Source organism: Carassius auratus, chromosome 14 (assembly GCF_003368295.1).
Source record: "Carassius auratus strain Wakin chromosome 14, ASM336829v1, whole genome shotgun sequence".
Classification (NCBI taxonomy): Eukaryota; Metazoa; Chordata; class Actinopteri; order Cypriniformes; family Cyprinidae; genus Carassius; species Carassius auratus.
The window spans coordinates 14,478,442-14,501,239 of record NC_039256.1 but is presented as its reverse complement, the minus strand read 5'-3'; the positions used below and the strand labels follow the sequence as shown (position 1 = coordinate 14,501,239).

The window sequence follows — 22,798 nt, the reverse complement described above, 5'->3', positions numbered from 1 at the left end:
ACAAAAATGAAGAGTCTTTAAAAATACTGAAAGCCGAAGTATTGTACATTACTCTCTTTAAATGACTGTTCGAGGTTTGGATAACATTTGCTTACACTTAAAGTGCTGAATCCAGTTTGTTTTTAAGGCTGCATTGATCTGCTGCCCATGAATCTTACAAATTGGAATACAAATATGTAAAGTCACAAACATGGTGTAAACTGAGCTTCAAATTCACAAAATGTATGGAAATTAAAGAAAGATCCACAAATAAATGATGTTTCAGATGAAATTGAAAATTTAATAAAATGACATTTCGATGTGAGCACTATGTAATGGAAAATAATGAAGCAAAGCTGACTTAATTTGCATTAATGACTGGCTGACTGTATTGGATGGCAACTTAAATCAAAAGGACTTGATATATTGATACAAGTTTTAATGATTTAAATATGAAAATAGAGCGTGTATCTATTATATAAAACTTTTTTTTTTCCTACATTGCATCGCTAGACCAATTAATATGAAATGTCTTCAAATCGTTATTAAGTAAACCCCAAATTCAGCTGGTAAAGAAAAAAAAAACAGCAACACATGGACAATTGGATTTCATTTATGTTTAATAAATGTAAACATTCCAAACTGAAAATCCTACAAACCATTTGACATTTCGAAGAACCACATTCAAACATATGTACACAAATACACAGATGACAGTGAATCAGATAAATAGATTAATCTAAATCAAAAATGTATCCAAGCTTCTCAAATGCTGTATTACAAACGGAAAATGATATAAATACTCCACTGTGCATTATAAAGCTGTTAGATGACAGAGAGAGAAAGATACAGCCTGACAGTGAATCGCCATACAAGGATCGGAAACAGGCTCAGGTTGATCTGAGTCATACCACACACACACACACACACACACTCTCTCTCTCTCTTACAGTAGTGCACAAAGGCAAGTCTTCAAGGCGGGTCTGTCAATAAATAAGGCTATTCACAAAGTGAATATTCAAGTGTCATAAAACGGGCTAACGACTCCTCTTTGCAAACAAAAATGTACTACATTGGTATTTCAGAACTAATTTATAAACTGCTCCAACACTCAAAACTATACAACATCAATATGCACAATAAGGCATTATCTATCAGCTAACGTGAATGATCAGGAAAAAAAAAAGAGATCACAAAACTTCTACATCAAATGCTACAGGCAGCGCTCAGATCCTGTCGACTGTCATGGCGAACAGAAGACACTGTTGATGTGTACATTATGATATTCCTTCAGCATGGAGACCTGAGAACATGCACAGATGCTGCTGCTCTGAAATGTGAGTGATATTAGAGTAACTAGTGAAAATTATGATGCGTTCCAAACACATGTTGCTAAGCATTCAGAGTAAATACCTACGAGAGGTATCAGGTGTGTACGAGTACTACGGCTCGATGTCATCATCATCATCATCATCTTCCTGGGGTGCGGCTTCTCTGCGTGGGAGGGGCACTGCATCAGTTCCCAGAAGCCCCCTACGCAGAACGTATGGACAAGCCGCTCCGCTGGGAATGTCAGCAAAGCCTTCAGGAGAAAAAAACACCGTTAAAGGAAAAGTTGTTTCATAAAAGAAAATTAACTGAAAATTGACTCGCCCTCAGGCCATCCATGATGTAGAGGAGTTTGTTTCTTCATCTGAACAGATTTGATTTGAGAAATTTAACATTACATCACTTGATCAGCAATGGATCATGTGCAGTGAATGGGTGCCATCAGAATACACGTCCAAACAGCTGATAAAAACATCACAATTATCCACATGACTCTAGTCTATCAACGTCTTGATGTAAAAAGCTGTGTTTATAAGAAATAAGTCCAACATTAAAGGCGTACTTCACTTCAAACTGTTGTTTCCTGTTAAATTTAATGCAAAATTTCTACAAATCTATTGCAATACCAAAACTAACTCATCTTGGATGGCCTGAAGGTGAGTCAATTTATAGCAGGTTTGCTTTTTTTTTAGGTTAGGTTTAATCTAGTATCTAACCTTTCATGACAACCTCTGGCAGGCCATACGGTTCGTATTCGGTCTCGTCGTAAGCGGCAGACATGCGGCTGCGGTTTTGCCGGATGCGTTCGGCGAGGTGAGCTGGGTTACTCATGGGGAACGTGCTGGATAACAGCAGTTGGTTCGTAAGAGGCTGTGGGGTTGGAGAGACGGGTGGCGAGTCTGCAGGCTGTTTATCGCCTTTATCTTCCTCCATCTCCAGCTGTTCTACATCTGTTTGTGTGCAGGTGTGGATGGGTGGCTGTTTGTCCCCCAAAATCAGATCTTGGCTCTCCTCGGTCTGAGTGGATACACTCTTCACCTCCATTCTGACCTTGATGACCTCTACCATTTTACACGGAGCAGATTCATTCTTGACTGGGTTTTCCGCAGGTTTGTTCGGTTTATCTGTTGTTTCTCCATGACAATGTCCGTGTTTATCCGAATCAACAGTTCCCATGGTTTCGATCTCATTATGCTCAGAGCATAACACACCAGAATTCTGGGAGTCTGCAGTCCCACAGGACTCTGGGATTGGATTGAGGTTGATTGCCTGATATTTGGTTGAGATGGAAACACTGATCAAGGCATCGTCCTGGCTGTTCGGACTAGCACTGGCTGCTTTGGTCTGATTCTCGGGAGACAGTGAGGCAACCGTCGGAGAATCTGAATTACTGTAATCTGCTGGTTTGGTCTGTGGAGGTGATGGCTTGTCTTTAGTGTTACTACTCATTATACTGGAGACACAGACAGGAGGACTTTTGTTGTTAACAGAGCTGCTTTCACATGTGTGTTGAGCATGTTCTTTGGTCAATACATTCTCATTTCCAGTCATAAGATCCTGAAAACAATTAAATGAATAGGTCTGTGATCATTTAAATAGCATTTTATTGCAGACGAAATGAAAGGTCTGTAATTTTCTAAATGTAAAATGCTTTTGACTATATTAGGGCTGCACAATGAGTGTGTGTTGGGGGGGGGGGGGGGGGGGGTCATTCCATTTCGTAATATAGTGACATCAATACTAATGGCTTAATTTCTTAATTAGCAAATGTTAAACCATCAATCATATATTAAGTTTGTCTGAAAACCACAGAGAGCACTTATGGTTTGAGTTTGATTAATCATACAGCCCTGGACTATATATTTATTCAGTCTATATTCACAAGAGATCAGCAGAACGTTCATGCAGTCATTGTCTACATAATAAAAATGTTAATGCACTTTTGTCGTCACTTTCCCCAATCACACTCATTGTATAAAAAAGGCAATCCATAATAAAAATTAAAATAAAGAACATACAGGTTTGTAGTGACATGAGGGAAAGTGAACGATCACAATTTTTATTTGTGGAAAACTCTCTTTTAAAAGTACAGTTCCATACTTTCAACAGTTCAATGTTTCTCCATATGTAAATAATAACATGCATGACTAAGTGTTATTTACCTTATCAGGGGCTTGAGATTCTCTCACATTGTGTGTCATTTGAGTTTCAGGTGACACATGCTTCCCTAAGTTGATTTGGTCATTAGTGTTGGCCAATCCGGACCGATTTGTCACATCTTTGACAGTGCCCTGGTGCATCATGGTTCTACAGCAGACAGAGCACAGACTGAAGGGTCTTGCATTGAGGGTCTTACATAAACATCACTCATTTCCTGAACCTGTGTTTACCTTCCTCATCTCAGGATCAACATACACATAATTCACATTAAGCACCTCACACTGCCTTTAAAACTATTATGAACAAATGCTGTTTACATTACTATGTTGCTTATCGCATATTTATCTTCAACAAATGACAGTCAAAGGATGTTTGTTACCTTGTTATTTGGGACTGCGTGTGGAGCTTTCTTGGACTGCAGGGGAGGTACAGCTCGAACTCTTTTAGCACGATGGAGGGCGAGCTGTTGCCCACAGTTTCTTCTGAGAGCTTCCAGAGTTCTAGTTCTTCAGCTTGTGTCCTGTTCTGCTCAGAGAGGTGCTGGATTTGCTCTTGTAACGCCTGGATCTGGAGGACACAGCAAATATGAATTAAAAAATAAAAATAAATGAACATGACCCACATGTACTATACATGAAAATAAAGGGGTTTTCCTAATTAAGTAATCTTTGGATCAACACAAAGTGTTGCATGAAAATGATGCATGAAGTATCAAAATCACAACAGAACATATTTTGTTTAATATACAGTCATGCCAATTTAGAATAATTTCACTATGGGGGGAAAAAATGTCTTGTGCTCATAGCGGATTAGGACAAGATCACAGATTAACATGGAAGGGGATTATCACTTTCTGCTTTGTCACATTGCACCCTGGTTAGGAACTTTCTTCCATATTGTCTGGTACACAAGAGTGAAACGGATTATTGAAAATGAAAAAATTAGGGGTGGGGCTTGGTTCTATCCATTGGTTATATCTTAATGTGAACTTGCAATCAATATTAAAAAAGGGCCTGGGTTTAAACAAAATAACTGGATATGTTTTGGCATACAAGAGAGAATCCTGTAATTCCAAGATTGAGGTCAAAAATGTAACAAAAATGAAACTGAAGATGCATCTAGAAAAACTGCTAGAGTGTATTTCCAATTCACACCAATAAAACATTTCCATTTTAATAAAACATACCTGCTCCTGAAGAGACTGAACCTCTGCTTTGGAGTCTGCATGAAGAACAATCAACTCCTCCTGTCCTAGTGGAGAGCCACTTTGTAACCCTTCCTTCGTGCTTGACAATTCTTCATTTTCAGTGTCCACTAAAAGTAAGGCACCATCTTGTTTAGCACAAGTGTCTTCAGCCAAGTGTTTCAGTTTCAATTTCAACTCCTCGTTCTCTTGTTTAACAGTCAGAAGCTCTTCCTTTATCACATCTCCCTGTAGAGCAAGCTCTGAATTCTGAGCCTTCAACACATTCAGCTCAAGCGGAGCATCCTGTAATTCCTCTGGTACTCGTTCTAGCTCTTTGATATCACCCGTGGAAGGTTCTGGGACGCGATTTTGGAAGTTAAAAACATCCAACTGTTCATTTTGCAACAGAGAACTCATGTTTTCATCAGTTACCTCAGAAAGTCTGGGTGCTTCTGAATCAGCACTAGAATTCGGAGAATTTCCACAATGTTCATGTGGCTTGGAAGCTTCAGTTGCTTGCAGCTTATCAGATATCTTACTAGTGTTGGTTTGGTCAATGTTTTGACTAGCAGGAAGTTGTACAGAAGGCCGTGAGACATTTTCCTTCAGAACCGGTTGTGTATCATCACTAAACATTTCAAGGTCACTTATGCTTGTGTTGCTGAAGACTGAATCACAGCTTAGTTCTCTCGAGATCTCTGTAGACAGTTCAGGAGGCGTAGAGACCTCTTTGGGGACAATGGTCATGCTAGTGTGTTTTTCCTCTTCTTCAAGAAGAGCGATTTTCTCTTGACATTTTTGCAATTCTGTGCTCTGCTCCTTTAGGGCGAAGTCTTTATCGTGCAACTCTTTCAGCAGGTTCTCAATGTGCTTGCTCTGGCTTTCAAAAGCTTGGGTAAGGTTCTTGGTCTGAGTGGTCACTTGCTTCTGTAGGACCTCCAGCTTTCCTTGAGCTAGTTTTGCCTTCTCGGACTCTCTGTCTCGTGCTGCCCTCATGCGCTCCAGCTCTAAAACTAAAACGGTAGTGCTGTCCAAATCGGAGGCATCTTTGCTCAGTGCTTGAGTCCTGCCCATCTCTGCAGCAGAAGTCTCGTCATCGGTTTGTTGGGTTTGTGCTCCAAAATCCATAATCAGCTCTACTGTTCTGGTTTCTTTGCAGACCATTGTGTTCTGAAGGTTCACAGAATCACAGGAAAACTCTTGACTGTCAGGAGAAGGAACAAAGTCTTTGTTTTCTTTAACAGTAGGATTATTATCGGTGTTTGGATGGTGTTCTAGTTGTAAATATGTGAGGGGAAGATTGTCTTTTGAGATCTTCTCTTCCAAACTCCTAGATTTTCGAAGACTGTCAAGCTCTTCTTGAAGCTGTGCAATCTTTAGTCCTTCCAATTCCTCTTTTCTGATCCGTTTCCTTTCCTCTTCTCTCTCCCTCTCTCTTTCCTCCCGTTCCTGTGCAAGCTTGAGCTGAAGGTCTTGCAAGTCCTTTTTCATTCTTGTCATTTCTTCCTCTATGCAAGTCTCCTTTTTCTCCATTTCAGCCAAGTCGTTCTTCAGCTGGGTACCTTCATCCTGGTCTCTCTCAGTCTCTTCTAGCTTCTTCTCCGCTTCTCTTTCTAGCGAATCAAGAGTTTCTCTCAGTTTTGTGCTCTCTTTCTTCTCTTGCTCCAGCTGGGCTTCCAGTTTTGTCACGCTGTCTTTGAGTTCAAGAGCTTTGGCACGTTGCTGCTCTGTCTGTGTCGAGTGTTTCCGGCTCAACTGTTTCAGTTTGGTCCTAGCCTCGGTCTCAGCTCTTCTCTGGGTTTCGAGGTCTTCAAGACGCTTCTGAAGCTCATATTTCACATCTCTAAGTTCATCACGAAGTTCTGCGTTCTCCTTCTTCAGATCTTTTATAGGTGCAGAGTCACGTTTTTCAGTTTTGCCTGATGTGTCATCTATCTGTGGGCTACAAGAGATGGCCGATTCACTTTTAGGCATTGTGCCGCTGGTTGACTCCGAGTCGGTGTCCACATCTTCAATACCCGTGTCTTGTTCCGTCACTGAGGTCTCTACATCGGTCTCACTCAATCTCAGAGAGTCAATTGGATGTGTTCGGACGCCTCTTCCTTTAAATTTCTGTGATTCCTCAGACTCAAATTTTCCAATGTGCTCTGAGTCGATGCCCTCTCCTGGCTCTCTGCCGGAGGGGTACTTCATTCGCTCCTCTTCTCTTGTTTGCCCTGCTTTAGGGGCTTTCTTCCTCTGAGAGGAGTTGCTGTATGGAGGAGAGCGGTCACGATGAAGGGAAACGGAGGGAGAGAAGCAGTCTCCTGAAGAGCTGAAGTGAGGAACAGCCACAGCTGGAGGAGGAGCAGCCAGTTGAGCTACAGGGAAAAAGAGGAATCAACTAAATAAAAATAAAAAATTGCAAATGATATTCTAGATATTGGCAGTTATTTGGTAAGTTTTATATACATTTTATCTCATATAAATTTATCATTTAATAAGATTAAAAGCTCTGGCATTTGTTTCTTCAAGTCAGAGTAATAGTTCAATATTATCACACCCCAGAACAGCAGTAATAAAGTATTCAACTAATGACACATTAAAATGTATGGTCTTAAAAAACATAAATGTAAATAATAAAGGTTGGGAGGATCTGGGTGTCCACTGTTTTGATCAGCTTCACACAACCCATTACAGACTTTTCATAATGTACAGTGATTTTTGAAGGTGCTCTGTCAAGGTTTGGTCAGAAGAGGGAGGCAAACACAAGGGGTGTGTATAAGAGGGCGGGGCCAATACACACAAACACAGTGCTCTGTGTGAACCAGATTCCTTTCCTACGCACCCTGAAGTTCTTTAATGAGCCTGAGGGCCTCGGCAAGCTCTTCGGTCAATCGCTTTACTTCTTCCTGTAGAGCTTTCTCCTGTTTCTTCATCTGCCCCAGAGACACAGTGAGACTCTCACAATCCCTCAGCGCCTCCTACAGGAGAAGAGGAGAAGTGCGCATATAGAACAAAGAACAACAGGCTGGTCAGATGAGATTAATCATTAAAGAGTCGACACACATCACATCTGAAGAGCCATAAAACCGCATTATACAATTGTGTTGCTACAGCGGACAGAATTTTAATGGTGAAGAGCAACAATCCTTAGGGTGAGGCATGCTGGAAAAAGACACACACCTAGATACACATAATGAAAGCATTCAAGTGGACAAAGACGTTATCCAACTGCAATCCTGATCTGCATGTAACATCACACTGCTTTTAAACATCACAAAAGCTTTTGGTTATTATAATACATGACTCTCATATTGTATGCATACTGTCTAAAAAATAAAGCGCTTAAACCCAAGCCCCAGCGTGAAACAGAAGTCATAAGGAGATAATGGTGCTATATCTGAGACTGCATTCAGCTGAGTCAGTAACGGCATTGTTGCACTGGGAGATTCATCTGTGTGTGTGTGTGTGTGTGTGTGTGTGTGTGTGTGTGTGTGTCTCTCTCTCTTTGACTGGGTCTCGCTGATCAGTACGTACTTGTGTTTCTGATCTAGCTATGCACTACTGTTCAAACGCCTGTGGCCAGTAAGAATTCTTTAATATATTAGTACTTTTATCCAGCAAGGACACATTAATCAAAAGCAACAGTAATTTTTTTTACATTATTATAAAGATTTTTGTGTCACATAAATGTTGTTCTTTTGAATGTACATAGAGTAATACTGAAAAAAAATCATCATGGTTTCGACAAAAATATTAATCCGTACAATCGTTTTCAATTTTGTAAGTTACTTTTGGGGACATTCCCAAAGATTAAATAAAGAAGCCATTTATCATTGTAATAATAAAAACTTTATATCACTACTAATGTAAGTCAAAATTACGCAATTTAAACATGCTGTCTAGTCTTAGTTTGTCTCTCTTTTCTTGACAGGATCTCTCTCTGATCATGTTGTTTTCTGACAGGGTGAGGAATCAGCAAAAAAAAAATTCTCATTCGGTCATAACTGAAAACATCCCTGCCTTATCTACCAGACATTGTGACAGGAAACTTTAACTGGACTTTGTGTTGTTGTTACTGAACAGCATTTCTTGTCACTCGTTTAGATAACCTAACACTTATATTTTGATGAATGTGAAAGAAAAAAATGGTGAGGCAGATTGATTAAATAGCGTGTCAGATTGGTGAAAAGTCAGTGCATCTCTGTCCCATAATTCTTAATTATTTATTTTATTTACTTGACCTTTAAAATTAGCAAACAATTTCAGAAATCATTCTAAACAGTTGTGGGGATGAAAACAGTGATACATTTTTCAGGATTCACTGAACAGGTTTAAAAGAACTGCATCTGTTTAAAAACTATTCAAACTTCTGAATAGTAGTAAACTTGTGTTGACTCTGATGAGCGTGATATGTTGTCGTACCGTGAGTTTGGCTTCAGTCTGTGACTCTCTCTTCTGACTCTCTTTCAGGTCAGACTCAGTGTTCTTCAATTTTCCTCTCACATCCTCTAGATCTCTCTCCAAACTCTGCTTCTGCAAACACACCTGAGAGAAAGACAAACCGTCAGCAGAAGGATTAGTGTGTGTGCCAAAAAAAAAAAAAAAAGGGAGCACGGATCTTCACCATGCCGTGTTTGTGGCAGACTAGATACGCGTCACTCATTTTCATGCAGGATGCCACATAAACCAATGTTATGGAAACCATTTTAAACAAATGATGAGATTTATTTATGGAATGTAAAATGCAAAATGTCCCTTCACGTCTTGTAGTTCAACCAGATGTTGTACAAACCATGCAACATTTATGAGTCCAAAGGCACATTCATGTAAATTAGACATTCATGCAAAGCACACATCTGAGATGTTTATGCTCACTTTGTTTTTATTTCTCTATGTTAAACATCCAAGTACGGCCATAAGTAGTGTTATACAATCTGTAACTATCAGAATTTCAAAACAGCACATTCTATGAACTCAATTCAGGTTATGGTATTGGTTTTGTGTCCCATCAGCACAGAAACACAATTACTGATCTCTGTATTTACAGACATGCTTGCATCACGTGTCTTTTATTTTAACACACAGTATCTTATCTGCAAAACAGGGCTCAAACAAGAGTTTGTTATATCTTGGTGAAATATGGGTGAACTGTATGGGTAGAGAGTGATATTTTTACTACAAAAATACACACACACACACACACACACACACCAAACCCCTGGGTCATATCCATATCTTCTTCCTGTACTCATGTCTCTGGAGAATATAAGCATTTCTGAAAAACCATGCTGTGTGTTTCAAACATACATCACACTGAGATTACAACACTGACCTTCGCTCTAGTGTCCTCTGAGGAGGAAAAACAGAAAGAGAGAAAAAGGAATAGAACTGTGTGAGAAAACATAAGCAGTGGGAGAGGGGGAGAGAGAGAGAGAGAGAGAGAGAGAGAGAGAGAAAGAGAGAGAGAGAGAGAGAAAGAGAGAGAGAGAGAGAGAAAGAGAGAGAGAGAGAGAGAGAGAGAGGGGTGACATTAGTGCATAGACCAGAGGACACCCATACTGGAGCTCTCATGAGACAAAGAACAAGAGCCAGAGAGAATAAAGAGAGACAGAGGAAAAGGAAAGAAGCTACAGTTTAATACAGAGTAGAAAATGTCTAGTTTCTACAAATTACAAACAAAAATTAACTGACTGAACCAAAGCTATTTAAGGAAATAGGAGAAACGAGTGGTGTTTGTCTAAACACTCATCATTACATTATCCTGTGTGTTCTAATTGGTTACTAGAGCAGCGCTATGTGGTTTCTAGAGGCCAAATTATACTGCGTACACTAGGGTATGCACACGCGGTAAAGTATTGTTCAAAATAATAGCAGTACAATGTGACTAACCAGAATAATCAAGGTTTTTCGTATATTTTTTTATTGCTACGTGGCAAACAAGTTACCAGTAGGTTCAGTAGATTCTCAGAAAACAAATGAGACCCAGCATTCATGATATGCACGCTCTTAAGGCTGTGCAATTGGGCAATTAGTTGAATTAGTTGAAAGGGGTGTGTTCAAAAAAATAGCAGTGTAGCATTCAATCACTGAGGTCATCAATTTTGTGAAGAAACAGGTGTGAATCAGGTGGCCCCTATTTAAGGATGAAGCCAACACTTGTTGAACATGCATTTGAAAGCTGAGGAAAATGGGTCGTTCAAGACATTGTTCAGAAGAACAGCGTACTTTGATTAAAAAGTTGATTAGAGAGGGGAAAACCTATAAAGAGGTGCAAAAAATGATAGGCTGTTCAGCTAAAATGATCTCCAATGCCTTAAAATGGAGAGCAAAACCAGAGAGACGTGGAAGAAAACGGAAGACAACCATCAAAATGGATAGAAGAATAACCAGAATGGCAAAGGCTCAGCCAATGATCACCTCCAGGATGATCAAAGACAGTCTGGAGTTACCTGTAAGTACTGTGACAGTTAGAAGACGTCTGTGTGAAGCTAATCTATTTTCAAGAATCCCCCGCAAAGTCCCTCTGTTAAAAAAAAGGCATGTGCAGAAGAGGTTACAATTTGCCAAAGAACACATCAACTGGCCTAAAGAGAAATGGAGGAACATTTTGTGGACTGATGAGAGTAAAATTGTTCTTTTTGGGTCCAAGGGCCACAGGCAGTTTGTGAGACGACCACCAAACTCTGAATTCAAGCCACAGTACACAGTGAAGACAGTGAAGCATGGAGGTGCAAGCATCATGATATGGGCATGTTTCTCCTACTATGGTGTTGGGCCTATTTATCGCATACCAGGGATCATGGATCAGTTTGCAGATGTTAAAATACTTGAAGAGGTCATGTTGCCCTATGCTGAAGAGGACATGCCCTTGAAATGGTCGTTTCAACAAGACAATGACCCAAAACACACTAGTAAACGGGCAAAGTCTTGGTTCCAAACCAACAAAATTAATGTTATGGAGTGGCCAGCCCAATCTCCAGACCTTAATCCAATTGAGAACTTGTGGGGTGATATCAAAAATGCTGTTTCTGAAGCAAAACCAAGAAATGTGAATGAATTGTGGAATGTTGTTAAAGAATCATGGAGTGGAATAACAGCTGAGAGGTGCCACAAGTTGGTTGACTCCATGCCACACAGATGTCAAGCAGTTTTAAAAAACTGTGGTCATACAACTAAATATTAGTTTAGTGATTCACAGGATTGCTAAATCCCAGAAAAAAAAAAATGTTTGTACAAAATAGTTTTGAGTTTGTACAGTCAAAGGTAGACACTGCTATTTTTTTGAACACACCCCTTTCAACTAATTGCCCAATTGCACAGCCTTAAGAGCGTGCATATCATGAATGCTGGGTCTTGTTTGTTTTCTGAGAATCTACTGAACCTACTGGTAACTTGTTTGCCACGTAGCAATAAAAAATATACTAAAAACCTTGATTATTCTGGTTAGTCACATTGTACTGCTATTATTTTGAACAATACTGTATGTGACATTAATGTGCACCCAAACACCAGACCTGTTGGTTATTGGAGGATCCTCCATTTCTGGTCTGTTAAATGCATTAGACATTTTGCAACGAGCCTTCAGCGCGTGCTGAGTGAGCGAGCACCTTAGGGGCCGTTCACATATCGCGCCTAAAAACGCGTGGAAAACACTAGGCGCATCTTTCTCCTCTTTTCCAAAGCGCTTGGGCAGAAGCACTCCTGAGGCGTTTGCCTTTGCTAAGCAACAATGACCTGCTCTCTCCATGAAGACGCGGAAATTTCAGCAAAGGATAAATGGATTTGCAGCTCTAAAAATCGCTTGCAGTAGCGCTGCTACTAAATTTATTTCAAAATTGCAATCCATATACAACTATGATCAGCTGTTCATCTTGGCTGAGCTTTCAACGTTGTTACGGGAAAGGATGAAGCTGATTGGTTAGTTCTTGTCACATGACCCGCGGTGCGCTTGCGGCATTCTGAAAAGTTGAGATGTTTTTACATTTTGCTGCATCTAAAACATATATATATATATATATATATGCAATTTAATTCTTTGGCAGCAGGAGGCGCTTTTAGAGCAGGAGAAATAGAGGTTTTCTGGGTAATGGCTGTACACAAAGCAGCGCTCTGCTCTGCTACTTTATTAGGCTTCAAATGCAAGATGAAATGAAAATGACGTTGAACGTTTTCTGAAGAGAGTTGGTTTCTTTTAGAAAAACAGCATTATAAAAACAACTGCGTCGTGTTTTAATTTTGAACCGTGCAGTGCTCATGTTTATTCAACGAAGTCAAAGCCTTTTGGAAAAAATCTATACTGTTGAATAAACATGAGCACTTACTTTTGTCATCTGGCCGGCACTTCAGAGCCACAAACACCAGAACAGCAATGCACAAGAACAGCTTCTTCCCCCAGGCAATCTACCTCATGAACAGTTAAATAAAATGTGCAATAACCTTATATTTATTTGTTACCACCTCCATCCTAGCATATCCCTGCATCTCACTCTATTCTCTTCCATTCTATCATCTATAGCTGTTAATAGAATTTTATTTTTCAATATTTGACTATTTATATTTGCATATGTGTACATATTTATTTATTTGTATGTGTTGTTGTTGTGGTCTCTGTGTACAGGAAGCTTATGTCACTAAAACAAATTCCCTGTATGCGCAAGCTTACTTTGCAATAAAGCTCTTTCTGATTCTGATACTTTAAAAGCACCTTCTGCTGGCAGATAATGAATTTGCATAATATTTGCTGACTAAGTCTATGGGAAACACTGCTATGTCATCCACATCCACTGTTATCTCATGAACGAGGAAAAACGACATTTAGCAGAAGCTTGAGATTACGGTTTATTAAGTTTTATTAAGTTATAAAAGTGGATACTTTTTTTTACACAAGTGCAAAACTTTGCTTCAGAAGGTTAATGGAGCTGTATGAATACTTTTTATGATGGATGAATATACTTTTTAGGACTTCAAAATTTTGACCTCCATACACTGCCATTATAAAGCTGAAAGAAAAAGTCATATACACCTAGGATGGCTTGAGGGTGAGTAAATCAAGAGGTAATTTTCAGGTGAACTATCCCTTTAAATGGTTTTTAGTGTGTGGCTAAGCGGTCACAAAGGTATTCACAGGGTGATTGCCAAAGCACTACCAAGTTCTTAAAAGGTGGATCCGAATTGTAAGGATTTTGCTCTGGTTTCTTAGGGGTTTCCTACTAGATCAAGGCTTGCCTAGATATGTGTGGGACCCCTGTTTTAAAGTGGAATGTATTTTTTTTTTTATTACCAAGGAAAACACAAAGTAATCACAATAACATTACTTCTAAATAAATGAAACTTAATACAAAGCTACACTATTTACATAAAGGCTGAGCAACGCCTAGACTATTCTAGTCAATTCAGCAGGGTCGCTACATCTAGTTACTCTTCAGCCCTAGTACCTTGTCATGTTGAGCCTGCAGGGTGTTGTGAAGTGTTCTGGCCTGCTGGATCTCCTGGTTGAGTCTGTTGGTCTCCTGCTGATGTTGTCTCTCCTGGGCCTGTCTCTCTCTCTGCAGCTCCAACAGCTCCTACACAACACAAATCACAAATCACAACCATTTCCAGTCACTCTGGGACTTTTCCGTACATCTGTACTGAAATAACATACATTGTGAAAAGGGCTATTATTAAGGAAACAAAATCAATTCCAAGACAGGACCTTAGAACTTGAGGCTAAAAATAAAAGAGTGACGAGGCTGTGTATTTAGCAGCAGGGCAGTGCAGGAAACAATGAATCAGAAGCGTCTCACCCTCTGATGTTCTCTCTCCATGTCTTTCCTGCGCTGCTCTGCGTTGCAGCGGCTGCTTTCAGCATTCTGCCTTTGACACTTCAGTTCCTCCTGAAGGTGCTTCACTTTCTGCTCAGAAGCTTGGGCCTACAGACACACAGCGACATTTTATAAACATTTAATCCACAGTACAGGCAGTGATTTTGAACAAAAATTTTGATTAATTACTGACCCGGTCAGTCTCTTGTGTGATGCGGGTCTGTGCACGGGTCAGCTGGTCCTGCGTGCGTGTCAGGCTCTGTTCTTTGGTGCTGATCTCTCTGTTAGCCTGAGCCAGACGAGACTCCATTTCCCTTAAGCGCTCAGACTCCAGCTGTGCCTCATGCTGTAGATCTGATACCCGCACACGCAGCTCTGAGAGAGACAGACGGTCACTTAATTATTTATATGTTATCATTCTGAATGATATTTTTGGCTCTTTTGAAATAAGTGTTTGATGTATTTTGAATTAAAACAGTAAAATATTAAATAAATAAAAAACATTGTAGCAAAAACAGCCTGTTTTAAACTTTACTCAGGTAAACAATAACTTTCAGTGAAAATCCTGGCTAACCTAGAATATTTAAGAAATGAATGGATTGGGTACGACCCTTTTAAAACCCTTCTGAACCACCTGCTACAGCGACAGTTTATTACAGCCCATCTTGAGGAATTTACATTCCAGAAAAGTTTACATTCCGGATCCAGGGGCCATTGGAAGGGAAGTGTTTATTGGGAAGAATCAGTGATCATGTGTTGTAGAGCTGCAGAGAGCTGTCTGTGGAGATGACCAACCCTGATGACTCACCAACACAAAGAGACAAAACAATGGAGAGCATTCATCCCAGGCGCACGCGCACACACACACACACACACACACACACACAGGGTATACTGATCTATCTTGCTCACCCACTCTCTCACTAAACCACCTCACAAATGTGTCCCATTCTGGCAACAGATAAGACCAGCATGTGTCACTGTGTACAATTCCCTCCTCTCAGATTATGAATTTTACACTGCAACAAAGGTCAATACAACAAATCTGCCAATATTAAAATTTACCCTAAGTTATGCTATTTATCAGTTCATCTGCTTAAATATTGGAAGATAAGAACAACGACGCTGAATGTTGATGGTTTACTTTTTGATTGAATTGAATTAGCTAAATAACTAAAGAAATATCAATCTTATTCACTGTATGCAATTGTGTTTTGATGCTTGACAACAGATTTAGAGTGAAAAAGGTAGGAATATATATTATATACTACGATTTACAAGTTTAGCTCAGGCATTTTGTTTTTATACATAAATTATTTTAAGCAAAGATGCATTTCATTCAAAAGTAACAGTAAACCGTAATGAATGCTGTTTTTTATATTTCTAATCAAAGAAAAAAAAATCTAAATGTTAAGCAGCCCAAATAATCAAATAATAAAGAATACATCCTTGGGAAACATAAAATTGATAAATCTTACTACCCTCAAACATCTGAACAGTATTTTATGTGCTTTTAATAATTTTTTGCAATACTTATATTATAGATCCCTGCTTTTAAATGCCACAGAAAACATATAGTTCTTTTTGGATTAGATTCTGTAGATGTTCTAGGATATTACTGGAAACCGGACTACTTCACTCATTAGGTAAATCCACCTGACATTCAGTGAATAAACATGATACTTTCTCTTGCTTAATGGGCAAACAAGAACTGCACAAAATAAATAAAACTGCACTTTATTTCCTTAAACTACCTTAACCTTAGACACATTCTTATGGCAAATGTAGGTACGCAACCAATTTATTTCCAGCACAGTCTGAAGCTCCGACCGCTGTAAAATCTACCTCTTTAAACATGCAAATACAACACAAATCTGCTCATGCCACTGACGAGGTTGATCTCATTGGCAGCCATGCCAACAGATTGTAAATAGTGACTTTGGACTGCTTTCATTTATGATTATTATGATTATTTACAAGCAAATGTGGGATGGAAGAGAGATGTTACTCAAACTGTAGTTGAGTATTTAAGAAATATATAGAGCATTGTCTGGGCTGGTTGCAAAAAGATTCCTTGCTTTGTTTTACTCCTTGATGCCTGAAAAACTGATTTAAATTCAGCGTTTCGGTGCAGAACTTCCTAAACCCCTAATAGTGTGTGGAGAAGCTCACCATCTATCTCATTCCTCAAGGCTTCCTCCATCCCCGAGTCACTGTTCTTGATTATGACATCACTGGATGAAACCGAGGAAGCTGGTCGTCCTTTGGGAGTGGACCACAAATCCACACGTTCCCAAGGAAACACAGAGGAGGGGGTGGATGGTTCTGATTGGCGGATGTTACGCCGAAGGGGTGGGGATTTATGAGGTTGCTGTGGAAACGGGGAGAAAGCCCCACCCACTGAGGGCTTGGGAACATCTCCAAACTGCAGCTGTTGCTACAACAGACACAAAACAGTGAAATGAGTCAGGAAGTAAACTCATAAACAACATTTCTTATTAAGAGGTTGCTCTTAATGTATACGTGACTTACTCTGGCATGCTGTGTTTTGCTTTCACTCTCTGCTCTGAAACCACCTGCTGAGTTAAGTAGGTTAAAACAAGAGCACAAAAATTAAGATGAATAGATCTTTCTAAATGCATCCCACATGTAGAAAAGCAAAGTTAAACTCAGAGAGAAACCATGCCATCACACATTGTGTACCACGCAATCAGTCCTTAGGGACCTTCAGAAAAATTCAACACTCCTTAACCTACTTAATCAGTGGATACATTTTTGCAATCTTTGAAGTAGAGCTTGAGACAGAAAAGTGAAAAACAAATGCACTGAGCGTGAGGGGTGCTACCGTTGTTGTCCCAGGGAGAGCTCATGTTCCAGCAAGGTGTGGAAAACAACATCGATTCCCCAGAGCTATTTCCCTTCTGTAGCTTTTCCAGCTCCGCCTCAAGCCTACAAGCAGAGAAAGAGAAAGAGATGGTGCTTGTTATAGGTAAATATAGACAGAGTAATGGGGCAAAAAGGTCTCTCAAAAACAAATTTAATTCAGTTTGGTGCTACTAGTAGTACAGAAATCCCTACAGCACCTTAGGCCTGACCCATCACATGTGTATAGCATTATCCTATTTATTAATATTTTGAACTGGCTTTTATTTTTATTTACATTTCTCATTTTAACACATTTTAAGTTAAGCATCTTTTGCCATCTTTTTTTTGCATTTCATTTTATTATTTAACTTTTAATAGTTTAAAGTTAAACATTTTATTTAATTTAGCTTAAGACAACATTTCTCATTTTTGTTTAATTATTTCTAATTAAAAAAAAATATTTTGGAATGTTTCGAGTTTGTCACATTTTTTATTCTCAGCCTCATTGTAATTAAAGAAAACTATTTTGTTTTAGTCAAGGTTTTAAAGGAATAGTTCACCCAAAAAAGAGAATTCTCTCATCATTTACTCACTTAAATAACAAATGTATTTAAATGTTATCACTTTAGAAAACAGACATAACTAGAAACTTAATAAAAATACATGAAATTTCCACTTTAAAGGGATACTTCATATAAATGTAAAATTCAATTTTTTGGTGAAGCATTTCTTTAATGGGCGTTCATATTGACAGTGATATGCAGCAACAAAGCAACCAATGGTCATTCATTTTTAATGAGAGTGGGTGATGAGGCAAACCAAACACCTTTGGCTATGCAACACCATTTAGCGGAGTTATATTTTACTTTGAAATGGGGTTATAAAAGGTTAGTTAAAAAATGTTTGCATAACCCTAATTTGGAACATTCCTTAATATTTTTTACATCGATAAATAAATACAGTAGTGATGCAAGGATCAATGTAAGAATAAAATGACATTTCAACTGCTAATCATTGTCATATGATTTGGTTCAGTTTGGTGTGTAAACAGACAGGATGATTTGTGTGTGCGCATCTCACCGTTTGATCTCCTGTGTGAGGTTTTGAGTCTGTTTTCTGGCAGACTCGAGTTGTCCCTCCAGCGAGTGCACCTGACCGGTTTTCACCTGCAGGTCATGAGATAGTCGCTCTCTGGCCCGCACCTCCACCTGCACTGCTTCACGCACTCCTCCCAGCTCCCTCTGAACCGCGGCCAGCTCCACACGCGCCTCCTCATACTAACAGAGAGAAGATCCTACATAACACATCCCGCATTGTTTGTGCTACAGCTGCGCTGGAACTCTCAGCCAACTTTCCATTTGGTGTCCTTACAGGCAGCTTTTCTGCATTGCTAGAGTGCCTCTGATAATGTTAAGAAAAGTCTTCTGGATCATTTTTCTTACATCAGTGGCTAAAGCCTCAAAATTATTAATATCATAACTCTGCTCAGAAATGTTGCACACAATCTATCAAATGTCCTTTTGTTGTTTGATCAATGGTTCATTTGTTTTTAACAAGCAAAAGGCATTTAAATATGATTGTAAAAACATGCACCCTCACATCGTGGTTCATGTTCATTTTTATAAAGTAAACAAGAACACATTTTAGATTGAGTAATATTTCAAAATGAACACTGGACTGATACAACTTTACTTAATTATTCATACTTTTTTTTTTAATAGAAAAATCATGTTTAAATTGATGATCCATTAAGAATTTGAGGAAAGTTTATTTGTTCTATTTTTGAGTTTATTTTGTTGCATGGTGTATTGGGCAAAGGCCAAGTTGTGTAAAAACAACCCTGGTTTTGATCCATCTAGTGATCTTGGTCAACAAGCTCCAGCTACTCTTTATCTTACTTTTTGACTTTGCCTAGCACTGACCTCTTACTGTGCATACATTTAAAAAAAAAAAAAGTCAAATTCTGGATGTTTTATTTTAGATATTGAACCATGTGCCCTCTTTCTCCATCCATGGCCTTTACGGTTTCTTGGCCCTGATTTATTAATAAATAAAAAGCTCAAAGAAAAAAAAAACATACTGTTGAAATTTTAATGTACTTAGATCGTACTTAAGTCGTTTCTCCCTTTTTTACTTCATCAGAATTGTTCTAACTAGTGCATTTTATGTATATATTCATTTTTATTTAAAAAAAAAAATTCTTATATGTATGGTTTTTGGTGCTAGCATTCAAATTTGTAGGCTATTTTGTGTATGACTCAGAGAGTAAGGAAGTTTTTTACTATTTTCATTTAATGTTGATCTGTGTTAAACTACTGTTGCATCTCTCTGATCGAATAGCATCAATAAAAAGTGTTAAACGAAAAAACTACAGAACTTTAATCATGCAACTAAGAATTTAAATATCATCTCAGTACTGGAGAAACTGAGTGACTTATAAATATATAATTGATTTACATTAGCATTTCATCTTTCTTTCTGGACATAAATACCAGCAACTGAAATTAATTGCATATTTCTGCTCAGCTTGGGCAAAATTTGTTTTTTATTTTTCAAGCTCAATATTCTCAGTATAAATTATATAAATTATTTCAAATAACATGCACAAAAAGAAGGCTGAATAAACTGATCCATTAAAAAAAGTTTTTCAGATATATCTTTATATATATTGTAAAGCCTGACATATACATATATAGCTTTACAAGGTTAAAATGCTCATGTACATATGGCTCAGTTAAACCGCCATGACTCACCCTCTGCTTCTGTTTGTGCAGAGCTGCTTCTGAGTTGTCCAGCTGCAGTTGCCTCTGCTGCTTCTCCTTGTTCAGTTTCTCATTCAGAGCCTGAAGCTGCTGAACCTTCTGTAGGACGTGACCCGTCAGACCCACGGTCCAGTCGTCTCCGGCCCAGCTCATCGCCGCAGGTGCTTACAGACTGATGCTTCAGAAAGCTCAGCTGCTCATCTTCCAGTGCTGAGACAGAAGAGATATAGACAGATCTTCAAATGTTGTTCACGAGGATCTGGTGTGCTGCCTCAGGGGAGACGCTCTCAGCTGTCTGTACATGTTTCAGACCAGAAATATCAGTTCACATACTTTTAACATTCACTAATGACAAAAAGGACAATTAATCCTTGTGTCCACATTTTTATGTAAAGCAAAATTGCAGCGATGGTGAGGGTGTGTGTGTGTGTGTATGTTAGAGGGTTTCATGGAAACACTCTTAAGGGAGTTTTGCTGACAAAACACCTCAAGTTCAACTAAAAACAGAAGATTCTGTGATAGTTTCCTCATCCAAACCTGTATGGCAAGTTATTTTCTTAGTAACACAAAAGAAATACTAACAATTGTACTGGTTGTTTTTATCCATCGAATTACAAAGGACAAGGACTGCCAGTTAAACTAAAAACCAGATTAGTCCGATTCATGAATGAATCATTCAGAACGCCTTTTGTGTCACAGATCAATAAATTCAATGAAATTATTGGACTCAGTTAAACAATTAATTCACAGAAGCAAAAGACGTCAAGATATATATATATATATTATTTTTTTTGTGCATGATCAGTTATTTCGGTTTGTTTTGTGAACAGTATTTTCATAAGGTGTCAGAAGATTTGGATTATGCACCAATTTAATCATACTTGGTGGTTTTATTTATTTATTTGTTTTTGTTTGTTTTTTTTGGGGGGGGGGTAATTTTACAGCTTGACAGGTCCAATTTGCTTTCATTATAACTGAATATATTTCATAAACACACACACAACCTACAAGCATTAGTCTATGTTTGTTCAACAAAAGAGGTAAATAAAGACATTTTCACTGTTGGGTGAACCATTATTTGAAGGGAACTTACATAATTTCACTAAAGCAAAGGTCTGGGCAGTCCCAAAGGCGCGCGCGCGCTCGCACACACACACACACACACACACACACACATAGTGAAAGTGTCTATTTACAATAACCCGCAGTCTCTTGTGTTTGGTTTCTCTTCTCAGTCAGAACTGAATTGCCAAAAGCGAGGAATGAGGAAAATCCGGCCCATGAGTCTGTGAACTGTGAACATCCTGGTCAGATCTCTCCATGCGCCTTCATTTCCATTACAAAGCATCAAAGATGGTGCTTTCAAACACAGCTGACGCTAGACTGGGTTAATAACCGTGTTCACTACCGAGATGATTATACACGTTCAACAACAGGCTTGCCTTACGTTTACAGCATCCACTGTATATTTACGAAATTAAACCTCAGCGAATTTATGAACCCTACTATGGCGAAGACATCGCTCATGAATATCAATTAAGCTTCTTGAATGAAAACAGCGAAAAAGACTCTAATTAATATTCATGAACTAAACCTACGCCATAGTAACATTTGTGGATTTGCTGACGGGTTTTGAGCAAACTAGAAGCTGAAGACTTTCAGCAGTGCAATACAGTTGCTTATTTATTTAAAAAGACAAACGCAAAGAAAAATACTGTCTGATAAAACGAAATGCTAACTTACAGCTAAATCAAACAATGTGGCATCACTTACCGGGACTTCTGATATGTTGATCTTTTAAAACACAGCGTTCCTGACGTCTTGAAATCCGTTTACGTGGCTGTTAATAAAGTAGATCCGACCTGTAGCGCCTGATCGTTTACAGATTGTCGTTATTTTTAAAAGTCAAAACTTAGCGCACGCGGTCACTGTATCTCGTGCCCCTCGGAACCAACGAGCTTGATTTGACGAAAGGCGTGCGCGGGGGTCCGTGACGCTCATAAAGAGGCGGGGCCTTGAAGCGCAGTGTCACCTGCAGGTCAGTGACAAGAACATAGACACATATATATGAGTGACTAAAAACAGTGATTCTATAATTGCGGGTACATTTGGTGTCGAAGTTTATAACGCATTATGATTTACAAGATGTTAAAGTCCATAAAAATATAATATTTTTTGCAAAACGTCTCTTAAATAGCTGAAAATTAGCATTTCTTGTTTTCCGAATTCGTCAGTGCATTTTTTTTCCATTGTGTAATCAAAATGTTTTATTATACTTTTCTTTTGGTAATATTTCATTCATTTTATTTATAAAAGCCCTAAATAGTCATTTACCTAGGCTTCTTTCACAACATTATAAAAAGGTGTGTCCCTAAATATTGCATCAACTCTGTTACCCATACTTTGCCTTAAATTAGTGGAATTATCTCCCACAACTATGTAAGATACAGGAAATTATGTCATATTCCCTCAGTGTTAAGATCTGAAGCTCTGAAAAGTCTGTGTTCTCAATAAGAAAATATTTTAATCTAAAAAGTTCTTACACCTAGAGTTATTTTATAAAGTGTCAAATCTGTTACCACAATATCAAAAGAAAAACAGATTTGTTCATTGATCACACTTTGTTTTATTTAAAAGTATTTTTATCATGCTAGCGAGTGGAGTTTTTCTCCCAAAATAAAGAAAATCGTCAATTCTGTTAAAGTCAAATTCTGTTAGGTAGAGTAACA

General features: G+C 38.6%; 1 protein-coding gene across 6 annotated transcripts; it reads right to left on the bottom strand.

Annotated features, from left to right (window-relative positions):
- Window positions 1-1,134: 1,134 nt before the first annotated feature.
- On the bottom strand, window positions 1,135-22,058 carry LOC113113755 (centromere protein F). Of its 6 annotated transcripts, none has more exons than XM_026280222.1 (17): window positions 21,843-22,058; window positions 20,061-20,279; window positions 18,388-18,584; window positions 17,288-17,391; window positions 16,975-17,021; window positions 16,615-16,879; window positions 14,636-14,817; window positions 14,425-14,550; window positions 14,074-14,202; window positions 9,062-9,184; window positions 7,482-7,617; window positions 4,655-7,014; window positions 3,848-4,035; window positions 3,471-3,615; window positions 2,025-2,889; window positions 1,393-1,561; window positions 1,135-1,309 (listed from the first exon to the last, which is right to left on the bottom strand). In XM_026280222.1, exons 2-16 carry the CDS (start codon window positions 20,220-20,222, stop codon window positions 1,422-1,424), a joined length of 5,169 nt encoding a protein of 1,722 aa, XP_026136007.1. In that variant the 5' UTR covers window positions 20,223-20,279; window positions 21,843-22,058; the 3' UTR covers window positions 1,135-1,309; window positions 1,393-1,421. The 6 variants fall into 6 exon arrangements, with proteins under 6 accessions (XP_026136007.1, XP_026136006.1, XP_026136005.1 ...); XM_026280221.1 differs by having other exon boundaries at window positions 1,397-1,561; XM_026280220.1 differs by having other exon boundaries at window positions 1,135-1,561; window positions 20,061-20,364.
- Between the last annotated feature and the right edge of the window lie 740 nt (window positions 22,059-22,798).

What these genes read in the sequence shown, in the direction of transcription:
- LOC113113755 (XM_026280220.1), bottom strand. Translation starts at nt 20,222, where the DNA reads ATGAGCTGGGCCGGAGACGACTGGACCGTGGGTCTGACGGGTCACGTC. An exon ending in CTTGAGGAATGAGATAGATG is followed by an intron (nt 14,818 to 16,614) that starts GTGAGCTTCTCC and finishes TGTCTCTCTCAG; the next exon opens with AGCTGCGTGTGCGGGTATCA. An exon ending in TCACACAAGAGACTGACCGG is followed by an intron (nt 14,551 to 14,635) that starts GTCAGTAATTAA and finishes GTGTGTCTGTAG; the next exon opens with GCCCAAGCTTCTGAGCAGAA.